The sequence below is a fragment of the Moschus berezovskii genome, chromosome 7 (genome assembly GCF_049115385.1).
Source record: "Moschus berezovskii isolate FMDL1 chromosome 7, NW_MosBer_1.0, whole genome shotgun sequence".
Lineage (NCBI taxonomy): Eukaryota > Metazoa > Chordata > Mammalia > Artiodactyla > Moschidae > Moschus > Moschus berezovskii.
In genome coordinates this window covers 109,175,720-109,198,813 of record NC_142466.1, presented here as the reverse complement: position 1 = coordinate 109,198,813, position 23,094 = coordinate 109,175,720, and the positions used below count along the sequence as shown (strand labels likewise).

The 23,094-nt window shown below is 37.4% G+C and overlaps 1 protein-coding gene across 2 annotated transcripts in view; it reads right to left on the bottom strand.

Moving 5' to 3' along the window:
- KIAA1958 (KIAA1958 ortholog) overlaps nt 1-23,094 on the bottom strand; it is an 84,803-nt gene that overhangs the window by 40,829 nt on the left and 20,880 nt on the right. Inside the window, exon 3 of one of the 2 annotated variants that reach the window (XM_088838279.1) lies at nt 6,860-6,943. The exons of the other annotated variant lie outside the window; for it this stretch is intronic. Within the exon in view, the coding sequence (XP_088694405.1) occupies nt 6,860-6,943 (84 nt within the window). The remainder of the gene's footprint in view (nt 1-6,859; nt 6,944-23,094) is intronic. 2 annotated transcript variants of the gene reach the window in all.

Here is a 23,094-nt window from a genome sequence, read left to right as displayed (position 1 = left end):
ACCTCAGGCCAAACTAAGAGCCGGCGCAACCAAATACATAGATATATTCAAAAAATCACACCTACCACCAAAGGATGATCACATAGTACATTTCTTTATCCCAGAATGTTCCATAACAAGATCTTTTAAAATCATATTTTCATCACTTTGCCTTATGAGAAGCTATGCATTCATCACCTCAGCCTAGTTCAATGGGGAGAAGAAGCAATTATTTGAATACCATGATTAAGAGAAAAATGAAACAAAAAATAATCGAGGATGCCCTTGCCAATGATGTGTTTCTTAGTAACTACATCATATCATATGGTAGATAGGTAGAGATATATAATACCTTGTATAAAGGAGTTCTATTTGAGAGAGATCTTTCACACTGACTGATAAAGAACTTGTTAATTCCTTAGTATTTATAACTGCTTTTTCATGAATAAACCTTTTAAAAATACCTTACTGTAATAAATTATCATACACTCTCCCAGATTTTTCTCCCTAGGTTTAGAAATGTATTTCCGTTATCACATGGTAGAGTTTTTATCTACAGATGTTAAATAGTACAGCTTTACTCTGGCCAGAGGAATAAAGATCAAAACGTTCCTTTCCTGTAGATAAAGAAAACTAATCAGAAGAAAGCTGATTAAAATCAGAAGTGTTTGTCTCTATTATATAAAACTGTGGAGATAGTCAAAGTAGAAAAAATTTGACTGGTTCTAGTTGATCTCCAATACTGAGAATCACAGGATAGCATTTTCCCGCAATGTGTTAGTCGCTGAGTCATATCCAACTCTGAGCCCATGGACTGTGGCTCACCAGGCTCTCCTGTCCATGGAATTCTTTAGGAATTCCAAGAGTACTGGAATGGATAGCCATTCGCTTCTCCAGGGGATCTTCCCAACCTAGGGATCGAACCTGGATCTCCTGTATTGCAGGAAGATTTTTACCGTCTGAGCCACCAGGCTTTCTGTTAAAAACAATTGACTGATTAAAAAACAAAACCAAATAATAACAAAATCCTCTATTAAATAGTTAATTTGCTAGCACCGATTTGCAGAGAAGACTAAACTTTCTGGCAGACTAGCAATCAATATTCAGTATCTGGTGGATGACAATATCAGTTCCTGGGCTTAAGAGAGATATTCCCTCCCCTTTTCTGTCTAAATTAGAAGAAACTCTTTTGAAATAGGATTTTTGGTTTACATGGGGTAAAAACAAAGGACAACCATTTGTTAAAAATATAATTATTTGCGCATATTCACGTTCACCAGAAGACAAAACTAAGAGTTCTTTAAAGAATGATACAAACTTTTGCTCTCTATTCATGACTAAGCAAAAAAAAAAAAAGGAAAAGTTTGCTGAATGTTTCATCTCAAAAGACAGTTAGAGGGGCTTATACAATTTTATGCCAACAAACAGCCAGGTGAGGGCACTGCTCTCAATTCAGAGTTGAAAGAATATGGATGATTTTATTATACCAGGAATTCCATTTATAATTTATCACTTCAGAGAGTCTGCAGAAGCACAGTAAATCATCTGGTGAACAGGCAGTTACAGCAGAAAAGGCCAGTGTTTAATGGTATCTGGATCTAGTTTCAGCTCCTGATGCCCTTACGTATTAAGTGAGGTGGGCAACCTATTTGACTTCTCTGGATTTCCTCATTTATAAAAGAGAAATGATGATACTCTCACAGGATAACTGTAAGAATTAGGTGAAACAATCTAGAAGCACTCAGTACCTTGGTGCACTGCAAGGACTTAGTAACTGGGATAACCGGCACCCATGATGATCATCTGCACATTCCTGTGCACGTGTGCCTCTATGTAAACACAATGGATGGTGTAGAAATGGCGTCTTATTACCGACTTTAAAACAGGGTCTAAGGAAGATCCACCAGAAAATACTCAAAGCAGTATTACATATTCTACAGCAAACCAACACATTAAATGGCTAAATAATGGTCAGACTGTATGAGTACAAAGTTTGAGAAACTATGCAAAATAGTCCCGGCATAGAGTATTTTGCTGGGCCCTCAAAAATGAAATCAAACTTTTATCACGGTATCTTTTATAAACCTTTTGAAGGCAGGAACTATTTTATACATCTCTGTACCCCTCTTAGTCTCTAGACACTAGGTTTTCAAGTATTTGATGCTATGACTATAAATTTTCATCTCAGTAAAGTCGTCTGATTTCACGGCTTAGAACCTAAGCCATGTGACTTAGACAAATTAATTCAATGGAAGTATTGGCTAACCAAGGAGATCTGATCTTCACTTCGACCATTTTTCTGTAGATCAGAAGTGATTTAACATAGGGAAAAATAACTATAACAAAAATACTTCAAGAAGCTGATATATTATAAAACATATTCAGACCAGCCCTAACCATGGAAACAGGTGGGCTCTTAAGAATAAGTTCTGTTGGATAAACATCCTGAGTATCTCTAACCTTTTTAAGCACTATGTTTGATTTAAAAAAAACAAAAAACTGCTGCCATCTATGATGTTCAATAGCCAGTCACTCACATGAATATAGAAGAAAAACTAAATTATACAGCTATTTCATCCAAATACTGACAAATGGGTTTGGCATTTTTGTAGCAGACAGGGCAAAACTTCCAGTCACAGGAGGGGCACTAGAAAATTTCTTACATGACATTACACTGCCCTGAAAGTATAAACTTTGCAAATACGGTCTTATTGTTTTTGTATGAACCATGGGATTGCCTGAAAAGGCAACATGTTCAGTAATAGTGAAGACTGCTGGACTGCTGAATTTTTGCTAAAGCACAAACACGATTTTGGCATCTACTACTGCCACAATATGGATGTAAGTTTTTTAAAGTTAAAATAACAGATAATAAATATGGCATCTGGCAGTAGTATATCCTCAGTATCACTTATACAAAAACACAAAATTTAGAGGTCACTTTCACTCATTGGAGAAGGAAATGGCAACCCACTCCAGGGTTCGTGCCTGGAGAATCCAAGGGATGGCAGAGCCTGGTGGGCTGCCATCTATGGGGTCGCACAGAGTTGGACACGACTGAAGCGACTTAGCAGCAGCAGCCAATAATTTTTCATAATTTAATTATCCCAAAGAGATAATATAATTCAATGAAAATTCTCCCAAGTCACTCTACGGAAGACAGTTTTCTAAATCTAAAGGTCACAACATTCCTATTTGGTTTAAGTTACCAAAGCAAAATATAAATAAGTAAAGAATAATTCACAATCTGCATTCTTCCAAATGAAAATGCTAGAGGATTAAACAGGAGATTTTCACTTTCGTACCTCAATATACACAAATAGAAATTCGAAATTTCCTAGTTCTACTTTCTAAGAGCATACTGACTAACCTTCCCCATGACAAACCTACTTTGCTGTCAAAAAACAAATTAAGAATTTTTAAAAGTATGCCAATGCAAAAACAAAATGCACAATTTAAATCTTTTTTTAATGAGAGATAACCTATGTTAAAAAAAATTTTTTTTAAAAAGAGTTCTTTCACAGTAGGCTGTCATGTGCACTTCTCAGCCTACTGCATAATGAGAGGAATGTTGTGTAAGACAACAGAATGAGGCTCTGTGGTTCAAAATAAGCAGAAGAGGGGGGACTAGGGGACACTGTGTGCCATCATGAAAGATCGCTCAGTCTTCCTTTTAATCAGATAGATCTGAGAGATGGGAAGACATTGTGTCCCCATCTCTGGCTCAAATCACTGGAAACTAATTACAGGTTGGAACTCAGGGAAACAGAAAAAACTCTGGAGTCAGACCACAGTACCATCTCCCTAGCATATAGCCTGTTATGGATTGATCTCAAAGTAAAATGGAGATAATTAACCTTCTTTTCAAAGTTGTTGAAAGGATTAAAGATTACGTATACAGAAATAAATATGTATGTACTGAAATCTGAATATATAGTCACCAAAATATTGGGTTGGCCAAAAAGTTTGTTTGGGTATTCTATACGATGTTATGGGAAAACGCAAATGAACTTTCTGGCCAACATAATATTAACAGTGGTTATTTTGGGCTAGCAGACTTATGAGTATATATTTTGTTTTCTTTATGCTTATCTGGATTTTCTAATTTTCATAAACCAGTACTACTTATATAAGGAGAGCATGTAAATCACTTAGCACACACATTGCTGGCACACAGAGTGGCTCAAAACTAGTGGCTATCATTATCACCAATACAAAAAATTAAAGAAAGGTATCTTCTGGTCTTGTTTTTGGCTGCTTCTCTATGACAGAAAGTCATGAGATGAAGTTGATTGCTTAACACAAAGGCCAGGGCAGACTTCCCACTCCTAAGCCAAAGGAAAGCTCACAATTTAGAGAAATGGGTTTATGTATTTATGACTTAGTGTTGAGAAGTAAGCTGCCTGGTCATGGGAAAGCTCAGCTAATAGGATCACTCAGCAAAGCAAATCAAAACAAAATCTGTCCTGGTCGTATAATTAAAACAAAATGCCACCTACCTTCCTAGCTAATGTGAATTACGAGGATGCTTTGAAGAAGAAATACTTGCCAACAGGAAGCCCAGATCCAACAAAGCAATTAAGATTGAGACTTTTTTTTAATGTGTTAATGATTATACAGGTTAGGAACCTTGCTCATCTAAACTCTTTTATTATTATTAAAGTATCTCAAGTAATAATTCACCACAGGCTTAAAAATAAAGACCTTGGAAAAACCACCACGAAGAGTTACTTAATCAAAATTATAATTATTATGATTGCAGGATTATCACACATAAATGCATTTATATTTACTGTAGCAGAAACAGCACATTTTCAAGAGTGCTTTGAATTCAACTAAATGTAACAAAATGTTGTTACCTAAAGTGAGTGTCAATATTCCTTTGATCTCAACTACAGAGTCAAGCAATCCCCTTGGGAAAACAGACTGAAATTCAGTACTAATAAATAAGTCAGGGGATTTGGGTCAAAGAGTATAAGTTTTTTGTGGTCTTGACTAGTGTTTCTCGATTTTCAGTAAGACTTTTCCATACTCTACTCTCTCTTTTATGTTTGATACACAATCTAATGCTTGGGAACATTTCAAAACTTTGGTAGTTTTTTAAATTTCTTATAAATCTGATAATAAAACTTTTACATTGATTTCTTAGAAAACAACTAAAAAATTCTATCCAGGTTCAATAACAATAAAAATGAGCTAGTAACAGTCTTTTTTGCCATAATATTGGACTTTGCATATTATTTAAAAATTATATAGCTTTTAAAAAGAATGGCACCATTATTATTCCCACCTTCTAACCCTCTTTGCCCCCACAACAAGTTAGCTAAACATCTAGATTTTCATAAATTGCAAAAAATGAGGCAGAGAAGTTAAAATCTAATTATTCTTAAAAAAAAAAGTATATAAAAATCTGTCCAGTTTATATCAACATTTTCATATTCTCGATCTGACAGTTTTGTGTAAGCAGGAAAGTTAGTGTTGTCTCCTCCTGATTAATGGAGAATTTTAAAAATTAAAAAGATACTGCCATTTATTAAACAGACTAAAAATGAGAGGTGGGGTGGGAAGGAAAAGCAAGAGCTGAGGACACAAGTATCTAGGCTGACTCCCAGTTTCCTTTTTGACAGTTTAAAAAAACCCCAAAAAACGAAATTCCTTCTCTAGTTTGTGTTGCCTGAGATTTGTAAAGTCTGTAACAGTAATTACATTTCATCACCACAGGTACATTTGTTTTAAGCCTATAAATACTATGTCAGTAATACTAAACTATCTCCATTGACTTATTTGTAAAAAGAAAAATATATATTTATATTTGTATAAAGTTAATACTGAGGGCAGAGGAAAGGGAACAAGAACCAGTGCTTAATCAGTTTCTCTGGACACAATAACCAGACTGTGATCTTGCTCAAGCCACCTGGTCAAGCCGTGTCTGAGGACGAGTCATAGGAGGCAGAGACGATGAAATTGCCACTGTTGGAGTGCCCAGCCACTGATTGGGCGGCCTGCTGGCTCAGATTGTTACAGATAAGTACCAGCTGGTTGCTCTGGGCCTCGGACAAGGTGCTGCAGCTCTGATACACACTGAAGTTGGTCTTCCTGCCGGGGATGTTCCCCTTCTCACACATGGTCTTCACCATCTTGGCCAGCTTGTTCTTGCCGAGGGCCTGGCAGTTGTACCAATGCAGAGCCGCCAAGTTCACGACTGGTTTGATGGACAAGTAGAAAGGGGCATCCTCATAGCGCATGGCAGGAGGCCGCCGCTGGGCATACTCCTTGTAGTCCTGTACCGGGCAGGTCTGTGGCGCGTGCTGGGTGGCATACACACGGGAGTCTGTGCCCCCTCTCTTGGTTTTGGCATTTAGGTCACCAGTGTCTTGACCCATCCACTCCAAGTACTCCAGTCCTGTTTCTGTTACCCGGAGCCGAATGTCACCCCACTTCAAGGTAGACCCATGGAAGCCTGTGCAGTGCCCAAAAGCTTTTGTGTTGTTGAGCCAGACGAGGTTGAGCAGACCCTCAGGGTTATAGCGGCTTAGCAGCCCTCTCTTTCGCAGAATGAGCTCATCAGCAAAGGTGAGCTTCATGGACTTGTGTGGCTTATTTCCTTTCCCTTTGCAGCGGAGTTCAATCTGCTTCTGTTTGAGTGCCTCTTGGGAGCGCTTGAATTCCTTATCCCTGGTGATACTGTAGCCATACCTGTGTTCTTTTAGGTACCGTTCAAGTCCACACTGGTAATTGGCCAAGCTGTTGGGTTCATACTCGGATCCATCCTTCTGCCTGGCATCCACAAAGAAAGAGGCCAGGTAGGCATCCAACTCCTTGCAAGGGATGACATAAATCTCTCTTGTTTCAGAAGGATACTTGGAGATGAGGAACTCCCGGAAATTGCGGAGCGCAGTCTGCGTGCTCCGGATGGTTTTCTCATTCTGCTCCCTGCTGAGCTCAGCTGCTCTTTCATCCTGGTCTGCAACAAATTGGGGAGGGGAGGGATAGAGAGGGTGTTCATGAGTTCAGACAATGCACTTTCTACTCTGAAATAAAGTTTCCTTTTATAATGAAAAGGGGAAGAAGGAAACAATTTTACAGAGATCACTGATAAATGTTATTTACATACCTGTTGCATTATAATAGCCAACTTCAGTTTCACAAATGATGTACTAGACATGAGATGACCCAGTATCACCAAAACGAGCTTCTCATGTCACTGGCACATAGTTTAGTGCACGAAGATTTGTGGAAAGAGTGAAATTAGAGGTAGCCTTTGTTTTAGGGGAAAAAAAAGAGAAAATAATAGAAATGTGCTATTTATCCTAATGCAGTGTGCAAGGGCCCCATGAGAGCAACATACTCATTTTGAACCACTTCATTTGTGAAACCAGAGGTTGTACTGGTTCCATTTTATTGAATTAAAACAAAAATACTCAAATCTCTTATTTAGTATTAACTCTATAGAGATCTATATTTAATAATTACTAAATAGATCATTTATAGCAGTTAATGTGACATTCTACAGCAATTCAGGTAAACATAGTTTATAAATATTCTGTATGTAATTACAGGGCAGATTATAAAAAGTGATAAAAATATTCTATGTTTTGCAAAATGAAAACAGACTCATAGATACAGAGAACAAATGGGTGGTTGTCAGATGGTAAAGGGGTGGGACGGTGGGGCAACACAGGTGACAGGGAGTAAGAGGTGTATGTAATAAATAATTCACAAGGATGAAATACACAGCATGAGGAATATGGCCATGACTAGTATAATAACTGTGTAAAGGGACAGATGGTTACTAGATTTTATTGTGGTGATCATTTCATAATGTATTCAAATGTCAAATAATTGTGTAATATACCTGAAGCTAATATAACACTGTACATCAACTACATTTCAACACAAAAAATTTGGTGTTTTGGGAAAGTAATGAGGATAAAACTTCATAGCTAAAAAGACAGGACAATGAAATCTGAGTAAGGCTATTATAAACAAGATGTAAGGAAGGAGGTATGTTTCCTGGATAGTTTTACTTTATTAATTTATTATTTATATATTCTGTCACCAAAGATTGGAGGTACCTCTTTCCATTATGAATCACTCATGATTAAGTAATGTTGCTCTGGAATAGCAGTTCTCACACTTCAGTAAGTTTCAGAATCATTTAAGATGCTCAACCAAAATCAGATTCCTAGGTACAGGCCCAGGAATCTGCATTTAAACTAACACTTCTATGCTCAGGGTAAGGTTCAAGAGAACACACTTTGAGAAAAAAGTTCCAGTGTTTATGGCTTATGAAGGAACCCCTACTCTGTTTTACTAGATTTTTTTTAAAACAATGATTAAATTCAATGGTATCATTTAAATAATTTCCTCTTCAGTTCAGTTCAGTCGCTCAGTCGTGTCCGACTCTCCGCGACCCCATGTAATTTAAAATTGGTATGTTAACATTAACAATGAAAACATTTGTCAAAATTACCACAATTATGTCAGACATGGTCTGGGTGAAACTCAAAAGAGAAATTCTAAAAATGAAATCACACAATAGAAAAACCAGGTTATCCTAAGGATGTTGAGAGGCAAACACTAAGGTTAATTTAAAACAACATAAAAATATAATTTCTGACTCTATAAAGTATAATATAAAATTATTTTGTTTATCCCAATTATCTTATTTAGGAAAACTTTAATTTGTAAGGCTGTTCGGTGGGAAGTCTTTGAAATAACCACAAACAATAAGAAAAATAAAATTTCTAATAAGTTGAATTTTATTCATAAAGCACACTATTTTTGTATTATACACATTTATGAATGTCCATATTATTTTAAAATGACAGTTGTAATAAGGTATAACCACTAAAGTCCTCATAACTTTATAAAATGAAAAAAATCACTAAACTAGCTAGCTAATTAGATATTTTTATAGGCATATTTTTTAGATATTTCCAAAATTCTAATACACAACAGTGTATTTTATGCTTCATCCGACTTAACTTTTGGCTGTGCTACCTTCTTCCAGTTGAAACTGTTTCTGGATCAACAGTAAAAATGTATATCTTTCCATTAGAAAGGTGAAGCCACCTTAACCTTTTACCATGCTGACTTCCCTGTTTACATGCAAAGCCAAAGTGGTCAGCACATCTTTTCATTGTGGCTACTTGTTCAAATATTTATCACAAGAGTTTTCAAACTTTAAACAAAGACTTTTCAAGAAATAGTCATAGCAATTTTAGGGAAAACATTTCCAGTTCTTCTTCAGCTTTCACATGGAATCTTCTCTAAAACTTATTTTTCTCAGATGAAGATAGAGTTTTCCATCTCAAACCTATTGTGTTATGTACTCTGGGGATATCAAAGGCTTTGAGAAGCCAAATAAAATTGAACTTTAGTTTAAGGCAGGTACTAACATATTTTTCCCTAGACAGCCATGTAGCTGTTAATTAACAGAGGTGATCAAGGCTGTAGAGAAGCCAACAGTCAGCATAATCTTTCTCCCTTAGGGATCTCTTGATTGCATTATAGGAGTGGGAGCTGCGTAGCTAAATGATTCTTTCTTTATCTGTGAATGGCTATAACTTTACTGTGCATCCATCTTTTTTTCTTCTGGTACACAGTGTGCCCTTCCAAGCCATAAATTCAAGCATTTCTCCACTGTCTTATTACCATGGCAGGTGACTTCCTGTAAAGATGGCAAATGTGCATGTGGTTCTCTATTCAGTCCTGCTTCCTCTACTACTCGCTGGTGTCAAACAGGGTCCAGGGAAGCTCTGATCACCAAACCAAGCTCCCCATTCCAGTTCTTCAAAAGTGATTTTTTTTTTTTTGTTTTTTGGCCACATCCCACTGCATGCGGAACTTCCCTGTCCCGGGAGCAAACCCATGGCCTCTGCTATGGAAGTGCTACCACAAGGGAAGTCCAACACTGACTGTTAATTCTGCCACTTAGCAGAAGAAAACTGAGGTCTCACACCTCCATTTGACAGTTACAGTCATACTTCTCTTAGCAGCATATCCAAATCCCTGTTTCATCACTGTATTTGGCAGCCTTTCTTTACATACCACGGTTCAGCTGAAGATTTCTAGTTTTATTTGAGAAAATGTTTGTTTCTGCTTCTTTTTGTCTTGAAGTGCTCTCAAAGAGAAGTCAGAATTCTGATCCAGCTCTTTCTATCTGAATGAGACTGCTGCAACTTCAGTTAATTTTTTAATTTTATTTTTGGCCTACACCACACAGCATGTGGGGTTTTAGTTCCCTCATCAGGGTCGAAATGGGCACCCTGCATTACAAGTGCAGAGTCTCAACCACTGGACCGCCAGGGAATTTCCAACTGCTGCAACTTCTAGTCCCTGACTTGGTGCCTTGCACTTAACAGGGATCCCATAAATTTTCACTGAATGCTTTCTGATCCATGAAATGTACTCTATGAAGTAGTGTTACATTCCTCAAAGATTCTGGTATTCATCAGAAACTCAGCAGTCAAACTTCATTAAATTTTGCTTGAATGTATGTGGTAAGAAATAGAATTTGGATTCTAAATAACAACAAAAATTGTTTTCAACACAAAGATCACTTTCTATTTTCTTAAAAGAAGTATGTATATGATTTAGCAGGCAAATTAAATGAGCCACTGTCATTAATGAAAAAAAATGCACTGAGATGAGCAAAATGCTTTTATTGTATCAAGCAAGCTGTGATTAATAACAAATGTTTTAAACTGAATGTGGGTAAAATCCCAAAGGTCTTGAAAACTGGATGAAGACAAGGTGGCAGTCCAAAATATGCAAGTACAAATTTTATTTTTCTAAACAGATCAGGCATTTAACAATTAGAAATGAAGTTTTACAAACGATGAATGAGTAAGCATCAGAATCACGTTTCCTATGCCTACCTTGACCCTCACATACCAAACAGCCTAATCAATGTAAGTACCCAGACCTAAAACGTAGCTTAGCCCTGTCTCCACAAATCTGCTCTTCCACCGAGTCAGTGCCTCCACCACCAGCCTATGTTCCCTAGCCTGAAACCCGAGTACCATCCTTGACACCTGCTTTCCCTCCCTGCTACAGCTAATCCATCAAGTCCTGCTGGGCCCGCCACATTTCAAGCACACTTAATAAGTAACTAAAACATGTCAGGAATTAAGTAAACTGAGTCTGAATGGATGAGTGTTTTTGTGGAATGTATCATAGACTGAGGGAAACAGACAATAACACAAATTAACAAATTTTAGACAAATTGACAAGTGCTAAGCCATGAAATTAAAAGACGCTTACTCCTTGGAAGGAAAGTTATCACCAACCTAGACAGCATATTAAAAAGCAGAGACATTACTTTGCTAACAAAGGTTCATCTAGTCAAAGCTATGGTTTTTCCAGTGGTCATGTATGGATGTGAGAGGTGGACTGTGAAGAAAGCTAATTGCCAAAGAATTGATGCTTTTGAACTGTGGTGTTTGAGAAGACTCTTGAGAGTCCCTTGGACTGCAAGGAGATCCAACCAGTCCATTCTAAAGGAGATCAGTCCTGGGTGTTCATTGGAAGGACTGATGCTAAAGCTGAAACTTCAATAGTTTGGCCACCTCATGTGACGAGTTGACTCACTGGAAAAGACTCTGATTCTGGGAGGGATTGGGGGTGGGAGGAGAAGGGGACGACAGAGAATGAGATGGCTGGATGGCATCACCAACTCGGTGGACATGAGTTTGAGTGAACTCCGGGAGTTGGTGATGGACAGGGAGGCCTGGTGTGCTGCGATTCATGGGGTCGCAAAGAGTCGGACACGACTGAGCGACTGAACTGAACTGACTAAAGAAGAAAAACAACTGAGTACTCTGAAAAAGAATTAAGTGACCTGCTTAAGGACAGATGTTCCAGAGAGGACTCTAAGAAGACCTTTCAGGTGAGACCTGAAAATGAGAAGCTGATCACACAAAGCATAGGAGGAAGAGTAGAGGGAACAGCACATGAGAAGCTCCTACAATGGAAACTGAGTTAGAAGACCTGAAAGAATCTCAGTGTGCCGAGAGAAAAGTGATCAGAAGGAGAGTGGTATGAGGAGAGGTCTAAAAACCCACAGGCCAGATGTCACCAGGTCATGTCTGTAAGTCATTATTAATGACACTGTATTTTACCCTAACAAAACTAGTTGGTCAGAAAACTACATGGTCAGATTTGTACCACTCTATTATGATATAAGGGCTTCCCTGGTGGCTCAGAGGTTAAAGCGTCTGCCTGCAATGCAGGAGACCTGGGTTTGATCCCTGGGTCGGGAAGATCCCCTGGAGAAGGAAATGGCAACAAACCTATCTCCTCCTATGCTAAGAAAATCTTCAACAAACTCTGCTTTATATTAAAATAGGGGTTAGTTGACATCTGGATGATCTGGTGGAAAACATTCCCAGACAATGAAATGATCCATAATCTGAACCTCTTCAATGGAAGCAGAAGGTCAGAGCCAACAAGAGAATGTCCAAGTCAACCCCCACCTCCCCTCCAAGAAAGGGTATTAGAAAAGGTATGAAGTTTTAAAGCAGATAGCTTTTCTATACTTATCTATAGTCTCTATGCCCCATTAATTACATTGCTTTTCATGTATTTATCATCTGTGAATTCTGAGTAGCCAGCATGTGTTTCAGCACACCAGAGCCACCAAATGATGACTGGGTTTGAAGACAGCCTGAGTATGTACTAATAGTTTTAAATCCACAGATCCTGCACATATATTTTAAATGACTCAACATCTTGAATTTTGGTCTGATATAAAAAGGGAGAACTTCTGGACATGCATGGCTTACAAAAATGGATTTTAAAAAGGTCTGCCTCTCCCCTAGACCTTCAGTTTAGATTACCTCCCTTCTCACCACACCATAAGCCTGCTGGGCTACTGTTTTAGGGGTGCTTCCTATCACTATCACTAGTATGGTTTTGGTTACAAGTAGGTTGAGTGGATAAACTTTGTACACAGAAGATGTGAATGACCTTGGTTCTTCAGATCGATGGTTACTTATTTCTTGCCTGTACCATCCATAATATTTTTTATAAAACTTACTCAAAGTTTCTAAAAAGGAGAAGCCATCCCATAAAGCTAGTGTAGTGAAATGGGCCTTTGACAAATGTAGCCAACAAACTGAAAGTTTTTCGATTACTGACTTTCAAGGGATCTATGATCTGGAGAAGAGCCCCGGGAAACAACCTCAACACTGGCCCAGGGACTCTTTGGAAAGCCTGTGTAAAGTTTTTATGCAGAGAGCTTTTTGGTACTTATTTACATAGTCTCCATGCCCCATTAATCCAATTATTTCCTCCCTTGTTAGGAGATAGCATGAAAAAACACATAATTAGTTCAGTATCTTGTGTTCTCATTTAATCTGAGGAGATTTCTGTTAGATTTAAATTCAGAGCAGTTTACTTCTACTGCTGTGGCACTCAATTTAACAAAAAATAAACTTACCTATCTCATCCCTTTTGTGATTCTATTAAAGCCATACATCTGAAGCAATCAGTTCAGTTCAGTTCAGTTGCTCAGTCGTGTCCAACTCTCTGCGACCCCATGAATCACAGCACGCCAGGCCTCCCTGTCCATCACCAACTCTCAGAGTTCACTCAAACTCATGTCCACAGAGTCGGTGATGCCATCCAGCCATCTCATTCTCTGTTGTCCCCTTCTCCTCCCGCCCCCAACCTTTCCCAGCATCAGAGTCTTTTCCAGTGAGTCAACTTGTCACATGAGGTGGCCAAAGTACTGCAGTTTCAGCTTCAGTATCAGTCCTTCCAACACCCAGGATTGATCTCCTTTAGAATGGACTGGTTGGATCTCCTTGCAGTACAAACACTTAAACATTTCCTGATGTTTAACTTCTTTTTAACTCATTCAAGAAGACTATTTTGTCTTTTTACTTGATAGAGAAATGATGTTCAAATTCTCTTTATAAACCAGTGAAAGATAAGCCCATAAGCTTATTAAATAAACGTATATTTTAAATTTGAAAAGTAAAGAAGAAAGTAAAAGAAATCTGGTGAGTAGATTTCTATTTATGAGGCTGCAGTGGAATTAATATTTAATCCACACGTGTGAGTACACACTGTGCCCCACCTAGCATTTTAGGATGACTTGTGGGTTGAAGTCAAAGATAAGTCTGACGCTTACACAGATCGCATCATCATTAGAAGAGATAGGAAACACACATAAAACTAATGAAAAAGACCATGCATGACTGTGTAATTAGGCACTGAATTTGTGGCATGGGTTGAAGATCCCACAGGAATTCAGAATGGAGAGAGAAATCAAAATGAGTTTGAGATGGGTTGGAGCTCTATACCATGGGGGAACAGAAATTTGGGTTATGTATTAAAGGATGGGCATCACTTGGTTAAGCAGAACAGGAGGGTACGGCATTCCAGGAAGAAACTGCATGAGCAAAGGGCAAGGGATCGGAAGGCTTGTGCTCATGAGGACTGTGAAACACTGATCCTGGTTCCCAGGTGGGAGAAGGGCTGCAGTGGGGAATAAAGCCAGGCCAGTGGGATAGACACTTGGAGGGTCTTATATGGTAATTATAAAGATAGACATTGAGGAAAGGAGACTGAATACACTAAGAACAAAGATCCTCCACATGCTAAGAAAGCTACTTAAAAAAAAAAATCAACCCAACATTTCTCCACTTCTGACATTCTCGACTCCTCTTATGCTGTTATTTTCTTCCATATGCCTACTACCATCTGACATAATATATATTTACTTAACAACCTGTTTAGCATTTATCTCTGCCCAGGTGAGCTGTGAGCTCTGTAAAAGCCAGGACTTTGCTGCTTTATTCCCAGGGTCTGAAAAAGCTCTGGAGGAGTAGGAGCATTCAATAACCATTCATATTTTGTTGACTGAAGTAACATCAAAGCTGAAAGGACAGTTACTGAGATAACTTTGTGTGCGTAATTATACAATCTACTTTAGACCAACTGTACTGACTGCATTTAGAAAGAACTAAAAATTTAAATAGGTGACATAAAATTCAATTTGGGGACTCACAGAGTCTCAAAGTCACTTTATCCTTTATTAAGGCTCTTCAGAGTCAGCTGTGGTCAGGAACGGTGATCTGGATGTCTGTAATAATGAAATGACTTATAAGCCCACTGAAAGCTTTTCCTAGGGCTATTTCCTTAAGAAATAAGGATCTATCAGCTCTCACACAAATTGCTATAAGACAGTATCTTTATCTTACTATCTGGATAAGGAAAAAACAAGTAATAATTCTTTAACTGTATCAGAATTAATATATCCACAAAAATCAATATATCCCCCCAATCCTGACCTCCACTTTAAAAAGAGATTATACTGGTATTTTGGTGTCATCCATCTACTATGTTCTTACTTCTTCTATACATATGTTCATTTGATATAAATTTTCTTATGACTGTTTCTATGTTCAAGGAAAATGATCTTGGTATTAAAAAAAAAAATATGCCCTGGTTGGTAATCTTATGATCAAGGCCTACTTTAATTTTGTCAGGGGATCCAAAGTCATATTTGTCAACATTCATGTTTCATTTTTAAAATATAGCAATAGCTTCTAACCCCTGTAAATTTATTTAAAAAAAAAAAAAAAAACTAAGGTATATTTACTTTATAGGTAGAAAACAAAGTGAGATAACCTTATAACTACCACAAAATTTATTAAAAAGCCAATGTCTTCTTTCTCCTTTAAACACTCAACTCATTGCACATTTCAATGCTTTTTCCTTAAAACCTTAAAACTCAGGCTACTTTCTAGGATTGTTAACATCACTAATTGAAGCCAGACTTATATGCTATTATAGCTAGCTGACCGGCAAATTATTTTTATGCTCAGTTAATCGTTTCCAATAATGGAAGTAAAATACATTTCTTACATATACACTCAGGAGCATGAAAATTTACCACAATAGTACCAGTCAGTCTGGTATGATTTTTGATAGTATTTTTCACTGAAGCAGAAATCACTTAAATAAACATTAGTCATCTGCTCATTTCTCCTGGTTGTACAGCATGTGACTCTAGAATCTCTGGAGAATTCTCTCCTTGATAAAAATTTAGAAATAAAATAGAGCACAAAAACCACCAGTATTTATTGAATAAACAAAGTGCAGGCCGAAGAAACTAAGGCCTCTTCCTCACCCATATTCACTGCTGTCTGCATATATGAATTAAATCAGGCCAAGGAGCTATGTTTGTTGGAAGGTAAGGTAAGACATCACTTGTGTAAAGACCAGGCACTGACTTGCAGATCCTTGCAACAAGGAATTAATTTATGGCCAACAGGGTGCAGAGTCTCCATTTTTAATGAGTTCTCAGGTGGTTCTAATAGAGCTGTGGGTGAATTGCTTTGAAAAACAGAGCTTCATCTCTACTTTCACCTACAAGGCCTAGAAAATGACTCTTCTTTCAAATAAGCCTCAGTCCAAGTCTCAGTTACAGCAGCTGCCACACTGCTGGGATGGCCAGATTTTCCAATCTGAACGTTTTTATGTCCCAGACAGAAGAGGTGCTTCCTAAATGTTTAAGTGACTTCTATTCAGTGAAAACTACTAAAAAAAGAAAATCATACTGGACTAATATTGTCATCCAACAAAATAATGGATGAGTCAAAGAGTTGTTTCCCTCTGAAACCCACTGGATTCAGATTTTTTCTTTCATAATACCTCCAAATTTATTAACTTCAACACTGCTTCCCTAATTGCCAAGCATCATTTTTAAACTCTAACCCTGCCTGCTCCATCCTTCAGGGCAGTTGATGTAGGCAGTGTGGTGAATGGTTAATGGCTCCTGCTGATAAGAACACCTATGTTCAAATCCCAGCTCTGCTGCTTAACCAGTTATGTGAATCTGCAAACGCTTTTAAACCTAAGCCTCGGTTATTTCCACTGTTAAATGGATATAATAATTGTACCTATGTCTTTAGAGTTGTATGAGAATTAAGGTCAGAAAGCAAACCACTTAGCTCAGGGTTGGACACACAATCTAATTCAACTCTTTATACATATCACTGCTGAGAAATGTCTTCCAACTCACTAAATCAACGTCTTCCTACTTCACCTGAGTCCTTCTCTACTGATGTTTTAATTTGTAGCAAATATTTACTAATTCTTTCAAGACAGATTTATAAAGGCCACCAACACTGTGCGTAAGTGAACATAGCCCACCATGGTCACACGGAAACAACTGGAGTTAACATCTATCTCTAAAACAGCTCTCAGGAGACCTTTCATTCCACATGACCTAGAATCCTGTGATTTGACAAGCTCAGTGTGTCACTGTAAGGAGAGACATGTGACTGTATGAATTCAGTATGGTACTAAACAAAGGTATAAGCATGGAATTCTCTAAGAATGCTGCTATTTTGAATTAAATGAAGAAAATGAAGATTTCTCCTCAATTGCTCCTTCTACTCAAAAAAGAGATGCAGCAGCCCAACTGTGACGCAGTTAAGTCTTGAGGGCAGCCCCGTTAGCTAGGGAAGCTCAAGGTCAGCTGTGCTTGCTTAGAAGGGAGTAAATTCAAACAGGCTTCACAGAGAGGAGATACAACATTCCGTGACAAACTAAGGAGACACAAAAGGCAAAAGGGAGACCAGATGACAGGCATGAATAAAAACTAGATGAAGCTTCTCAAATCTCAAACTTAATTTCAAGTCACAGAAAAGAAATTTAGCATTCCAAAGGCAAAAGAGTAGAACGAGAGAATAAATACTGTACTGTATTAATCACAATAAGGAGCACTTTCATCTGGGCCAAAGTATATTCTTAAATCAACCTTCGAATGTGGCTGCATTTTCAAGCTTAGCAGCATGAAACCCACATGACTGTAATTAATGTAATAAATCATGTTGTGGAATTCTCTACAGAATCTGACAGCACTCATTGCTATACTGCTTATTAGAGACTAGAGATTTCTCCTGCACTTTTTTATTATACTGCCAGAGACACTGAATCAACAATACCTTCTGATGCGTCTGAAGTATCTGCTGCTGGTGTGATACATAAAACATACAGTGAGCTGCCATCAGCCTTGGATATACAACATATAATACCCAATTTCCAAAAAGAATTTGTTCTTTACTTTTTACTTTTCTTGACTTAGGTCGCTCATAGAAGATACATGGATTCATTAGAGATGTGACACTCCTATTTTCCATGGTTTCAGTCATGAAGTCACATGCTTCAGAGCATGGCTCTCCTATCCGGTTTGTTCAGGATGACTCCATTAGTTTATGGTGCAGAATACTGTTAAACAGACATTACTTTATCAACCTCTATGTGTCCTCTCCCTGTCTTTCAAAATCTGACTCCTAAGTAAAATGTTCTTGAATGGTAAGCCCTTTTCAAAAGTAAAACTTAGTCCTCGTGCAATTCAGGAATTCAGCCATGAATGCATTTTACCTCAGTGGGTTTACATACTCTTAAATATGCTTTGCATATATAAGCATTTTCTAATTTAGAAATACTGAAATTAAAAAAAAAATACATCTTAAAAAAGTTTTTATTTTTAATTGGACAATAACTGCTTTACACAACACTGTAAAACAATTATCCTTCAATTAAAAAAAATTTTTTTCAAACCCACACTAAAAACATATTGGCTTAATGGCCCTTTATTCACATGGGTACCTATTCACCTGAGGAAAAGATTAAGTATACTTCCCCTAATAAAAATAATTTTATTCATTAATCATGAAAGTAACACATTTAATAATAAAAATAATTTTATTCATTTTATAATAAAAGTAACACTGAATATAAAAAATTTCCCCAGCAAATAAAGGTTAAAAAAGAGAGAAAAACTGCCCATAAATCCATCCTTCAAAGACAGCCACTGGTTATATTTTGGTATATATCTCATCAATTTAAAATTTTAATTAAAAATAGTATTCTTTAATCACCAAGTGTCTAGTTCATTCTGTGTTAACTATACACTTTTCTTGCAATTTTTTTCTTCTGAAAATATTGCTCTGTCTCACATTTAAGAGGAAAACGTTAACATGGTAATTCCTGGATAAGTTACTATTTCTGACATATTCCTTTTGATCATCTGAAATGACATATTTTAAGATTTTAATAAGAGTTTGGCAATGAATTTATTATCCACTGATTTCACAGAAATTCCTTCCTTAGCTATTGAGAATTCCCTATGTCCATTCTTGCCCCCTTTCAAGCTGTTTTCCACACAGCAGCCCAAATGAATTTTCCGAAAAGAAACAGGAAATGAACGTTATCTCTTATTTTCTTTCTGGAAATTTTAGTATTTGCATACTTGGTTCACCACTTAATAAAAATATTTTTGGTGCTTCAACGCGATAGGCACTGTTTTAGGCACATCTGTACATGTCTCCTCAACTGTTAAAGCACTTTAATTTTCATCCCCTTTTGGTGCAGACAATTAGACAATAAAAGCAGATGGAGACTGGGACTAAAAAAGAAGAGTAAAAGTTTTGGCAAAGTTTTGGGGAAATGAAAAAAACTAAGGGAAAACTGGTCCACATCCTAAGAGGCCTGTTAAGCGCTAAAATGATGAATGCTGAAATGTGTAAGAGAAGAATCGCCACGGTCAGTAAGCCTAGTGGTGAAGAGCATGAAACTCGGGAACCAGACTGCCTGGGTGAGAATCCCAGCTCTCCCATCCTCTTATTGTACGACCTTGGGCAAGTTCAATCTTTCTTTCCCTTAGTTTATTCATCTGCGAAATGGAGTTAATTATAGTCCTAACTTCTCAGAGTTGTGAGAACTGAGTTACCAGAAGTAATTAGTGAGATAATAAGCAGTCTGTAAGTATTAGCTATTATGACTGCTATTCTGCATGCAGTAATCAGAGAGCTAACCGTATATGACCCTGCCTACTGAAGAGGATTTTGAAAGTAAAACAGTCATCACCATTTGTTAACAGTTCATCAATATGTCAGTACTGAGTATCTGAAAAGTGACTGTTCATGAGTTTGCTAAAATTCTATGGCTTCAATGAGTGAGAACAAACTCAAGCACAATACATGAGGCAACATTTGATGAATTTAGGAGATGAAATGGTATATCACAATGGAAATGGTTACAGAAAACTTTTTATTAGAAACCATTTCTTCCTTTAAATTTTCATGCAATTTACAGAACTGCATATCTTAATTAATAAGGATCAAACTGTAACAGTATCTTTTACTGAAAATGAACAATACAGTAAAAACCACAAAAGAATTATTCATCAACTCGGAAACAAAAGATGTATGGCACATAGAGTAAAGGAAAACAGATAACATGTAAAAGTGAAAATGCACAAAACTCTAATAAATTACCTCCTCCTTTTCTGAGTGATGCTATTAATAGTCATTAGATTCCATCCAAGAAGTAATAACTCATTGGATAGGAAGATGCCAATTCCTCTTAATTGAGCCAATGGATAATAACAAAACATATTTTTGAGAAGTTCATTATAAAATAAAAATTTAAATATTTATCTATATGGGTTGGCTTTCTATTGCACATTTATAAGTACAGGCAAACAAGGAAAATAAAGGCCTTTTCTTAACAATGAGATGGCTGTCTTCCATTATATAAAATAATAACTTAGCAGCAGTATTTATAACAGTATGGTGTTGAAAAGCTAGTGACTTGCAACATAAATCGGAATATACTCCAGAGACTAAAAATATTATATAAAATATCATTTCAGGTATTAAGAAATTTGTATTTCTTATTCATTGAACCAAACCCTAAAGTCAAATTTACAGGCACAACACATTCTAGGATCATAAAGATCCTTTTTCTTGCTGAATGAAGTTAGGTAAAATATTAAGTAATACTTAAATTATCTAATTTTTAAATTTCTCAGGGCGTGGCAAAGCAAGGTGGCCAAGTAAGACATCCCCACCCTGTCTGCCAACAACAATTTGGCATCTATCCATGTACAAAAGTGCCTCTGTGGGAGCTTTGGGACTGGGTCAGAGATTGTGAAACCCTGGTACAGTCCAAGACCAAGGATGGCTGTTTTGAGAAGGCAAGCTTGCGCCTAGGTGGTTGACTCGCCAACTATGTTCCTGGTTACAGAGCGAGAAACAGTTCCATATCGTGAGGGGCTCAGCTACACCCTCATCTGGCTTTGATCCTGTCACCGGCACTATATGCCAGGAGATGCAGGAGGAATCATACCCACCCATAGGTTGGGTAATAGCGTACAGACCTTGGTTCTGGCTGTGGACCCTAAGTGCCTCCAGCTTCTCTGGCTGTGGTGTTGAGCCCCAGAGGGAAGCCCACACAACTTAGTTTGGAGATTCTGAAAGGGCCTGCAACAGGGCTCTGGCCCATCCCAGCCACAGTCACCAACAGTCAGGTTGACATAGGGACCTGGCAGGAGATACTCCCATCCGTGCCCCTGGAAAATCTGAAGGGGCCCTGAACTTGGCTCCAGCCCCACCACAGGAACAGGCCTGCATGTCCAAGGACACGGAGGGAGGTACTCCTGTTTACACAACTGCAGATGCTAAAAGGGCCAGACAAAACTTTGCTAAGAAAACTGAACAAACACGTCACGGTGGGAGAGCCGAGGCCTCCAATGTGGGTGCTGGTGTCTGAGACCTGTCTTTGGAGGCCTGCTGACCAGTCACCAATTTTCCAGCTCCTCTCTCTACAAAGAGCCCTGCCTGGAAAGGACCGAGGGGAAGCAAACCTATTTATACAACTATAGAAGAAACCGACGCCAGACTCCTGTCCTGTGTTCTTAAATGTGAACAATTAGATGAGGCATCAGGAGAAAAGTGGCAGCACTGAAGAGAAGAAAGAAGAAAAAGGAACAGAAAATAAAGGAAAGAAAATTCAAAGACAGAAAATAATTTTTTAAAATAGAATTTAAATTCTCAAAGAAGATTTCATAGATTATTGTAACTATAATCTTCATAAAATAAACAAATACTAATGGAAAACTTTCAAAAGTTATTTCAGAAAGGAATTTTCAGCAATTTAAAGACTCAAAGTTTACTTCCCACCTATCCATTATTTGATGAACTCCACCAAAAAAAAAAAAAAAGGAGAAAGTAAAGGGAAACATGAAATCAAGAGAGCAGTGGTTATAACTCAGGGGAAAACTCAGGATAGGTGGGAGGGTTACCTCAGGATTACATTAAATCAACTTGTCCAAACTGCAGCAGCAAGGCTGAAGACCCAATGTGGGAACGTTGGAGGGACCACAAAGATGTGTGTTAAGAGCACACTGTTCTTTTGTCAAAATATGCTACCAAAATTTTAGGAAAACACACACACACACAAAACCCCCAAACTAAAATAATACCGTATTTCACTGACTATAAGATGCACTTCTTTGCATTTTAACATCTCTGAAATTATGCTGGGACATACTTAGTGAGAACTTAACTCTCTGTACCAGGCATTGTTTTAAACTCTTTACGTGGATTAAGTCATTAATCCACATAACGGCCCTTAGGAACATTCTCCTTTCAGTGTCCCAAATGCTGTGAAATTCATCAAGATGAAAAGTAATTCAATCTTAGAACACTAATAGTTATGCACAATATTTACACTGTCAAAACAATATAAATGGTTTTGGATGTTTATAGTCAACCTAAGGATAAAGAAGAAAAGACTAGTTATGGCCACAGAAGAAAATGAAAATACTGACAATCCTGTGAAGTTAAGACGACGACAAGAAGAGGGGGAGAATAGTAGAAGGCAGCATAGGAGCACTAATACTTTCACCCTTGTGTTGAGAAAGCATTTTTATTTCTTCTTTCATTATCTTTAGTTTTCTGTTGGTAACTGTGTGTTTTAATGACGTTATAATACAAACTGAGTTAAATCCTCATCAATGATAACAAGGAATCTGAAGGTATTTTCTGAAGTTGATAAACCAAGAAAAAAAATCAAGAAACAGAAGTATAAACAGTTTATTTCAAATTTTGGGAACTGAAAATAGACTCAAAAGAAGTTTCCTTTGAAGAGTGGAATTATGAGGTGATGAAAGATGAGGTGAGACCGTTATTGTTCAGCATTTTTGGACTGTCAAATACATTAATAACTTTGACAAAAATGAAGAACACTGAAAAAGGCAATAAAATGATTGTTTTTGTCTAAGAAAGCAATCAAAGTTTTTAGGCA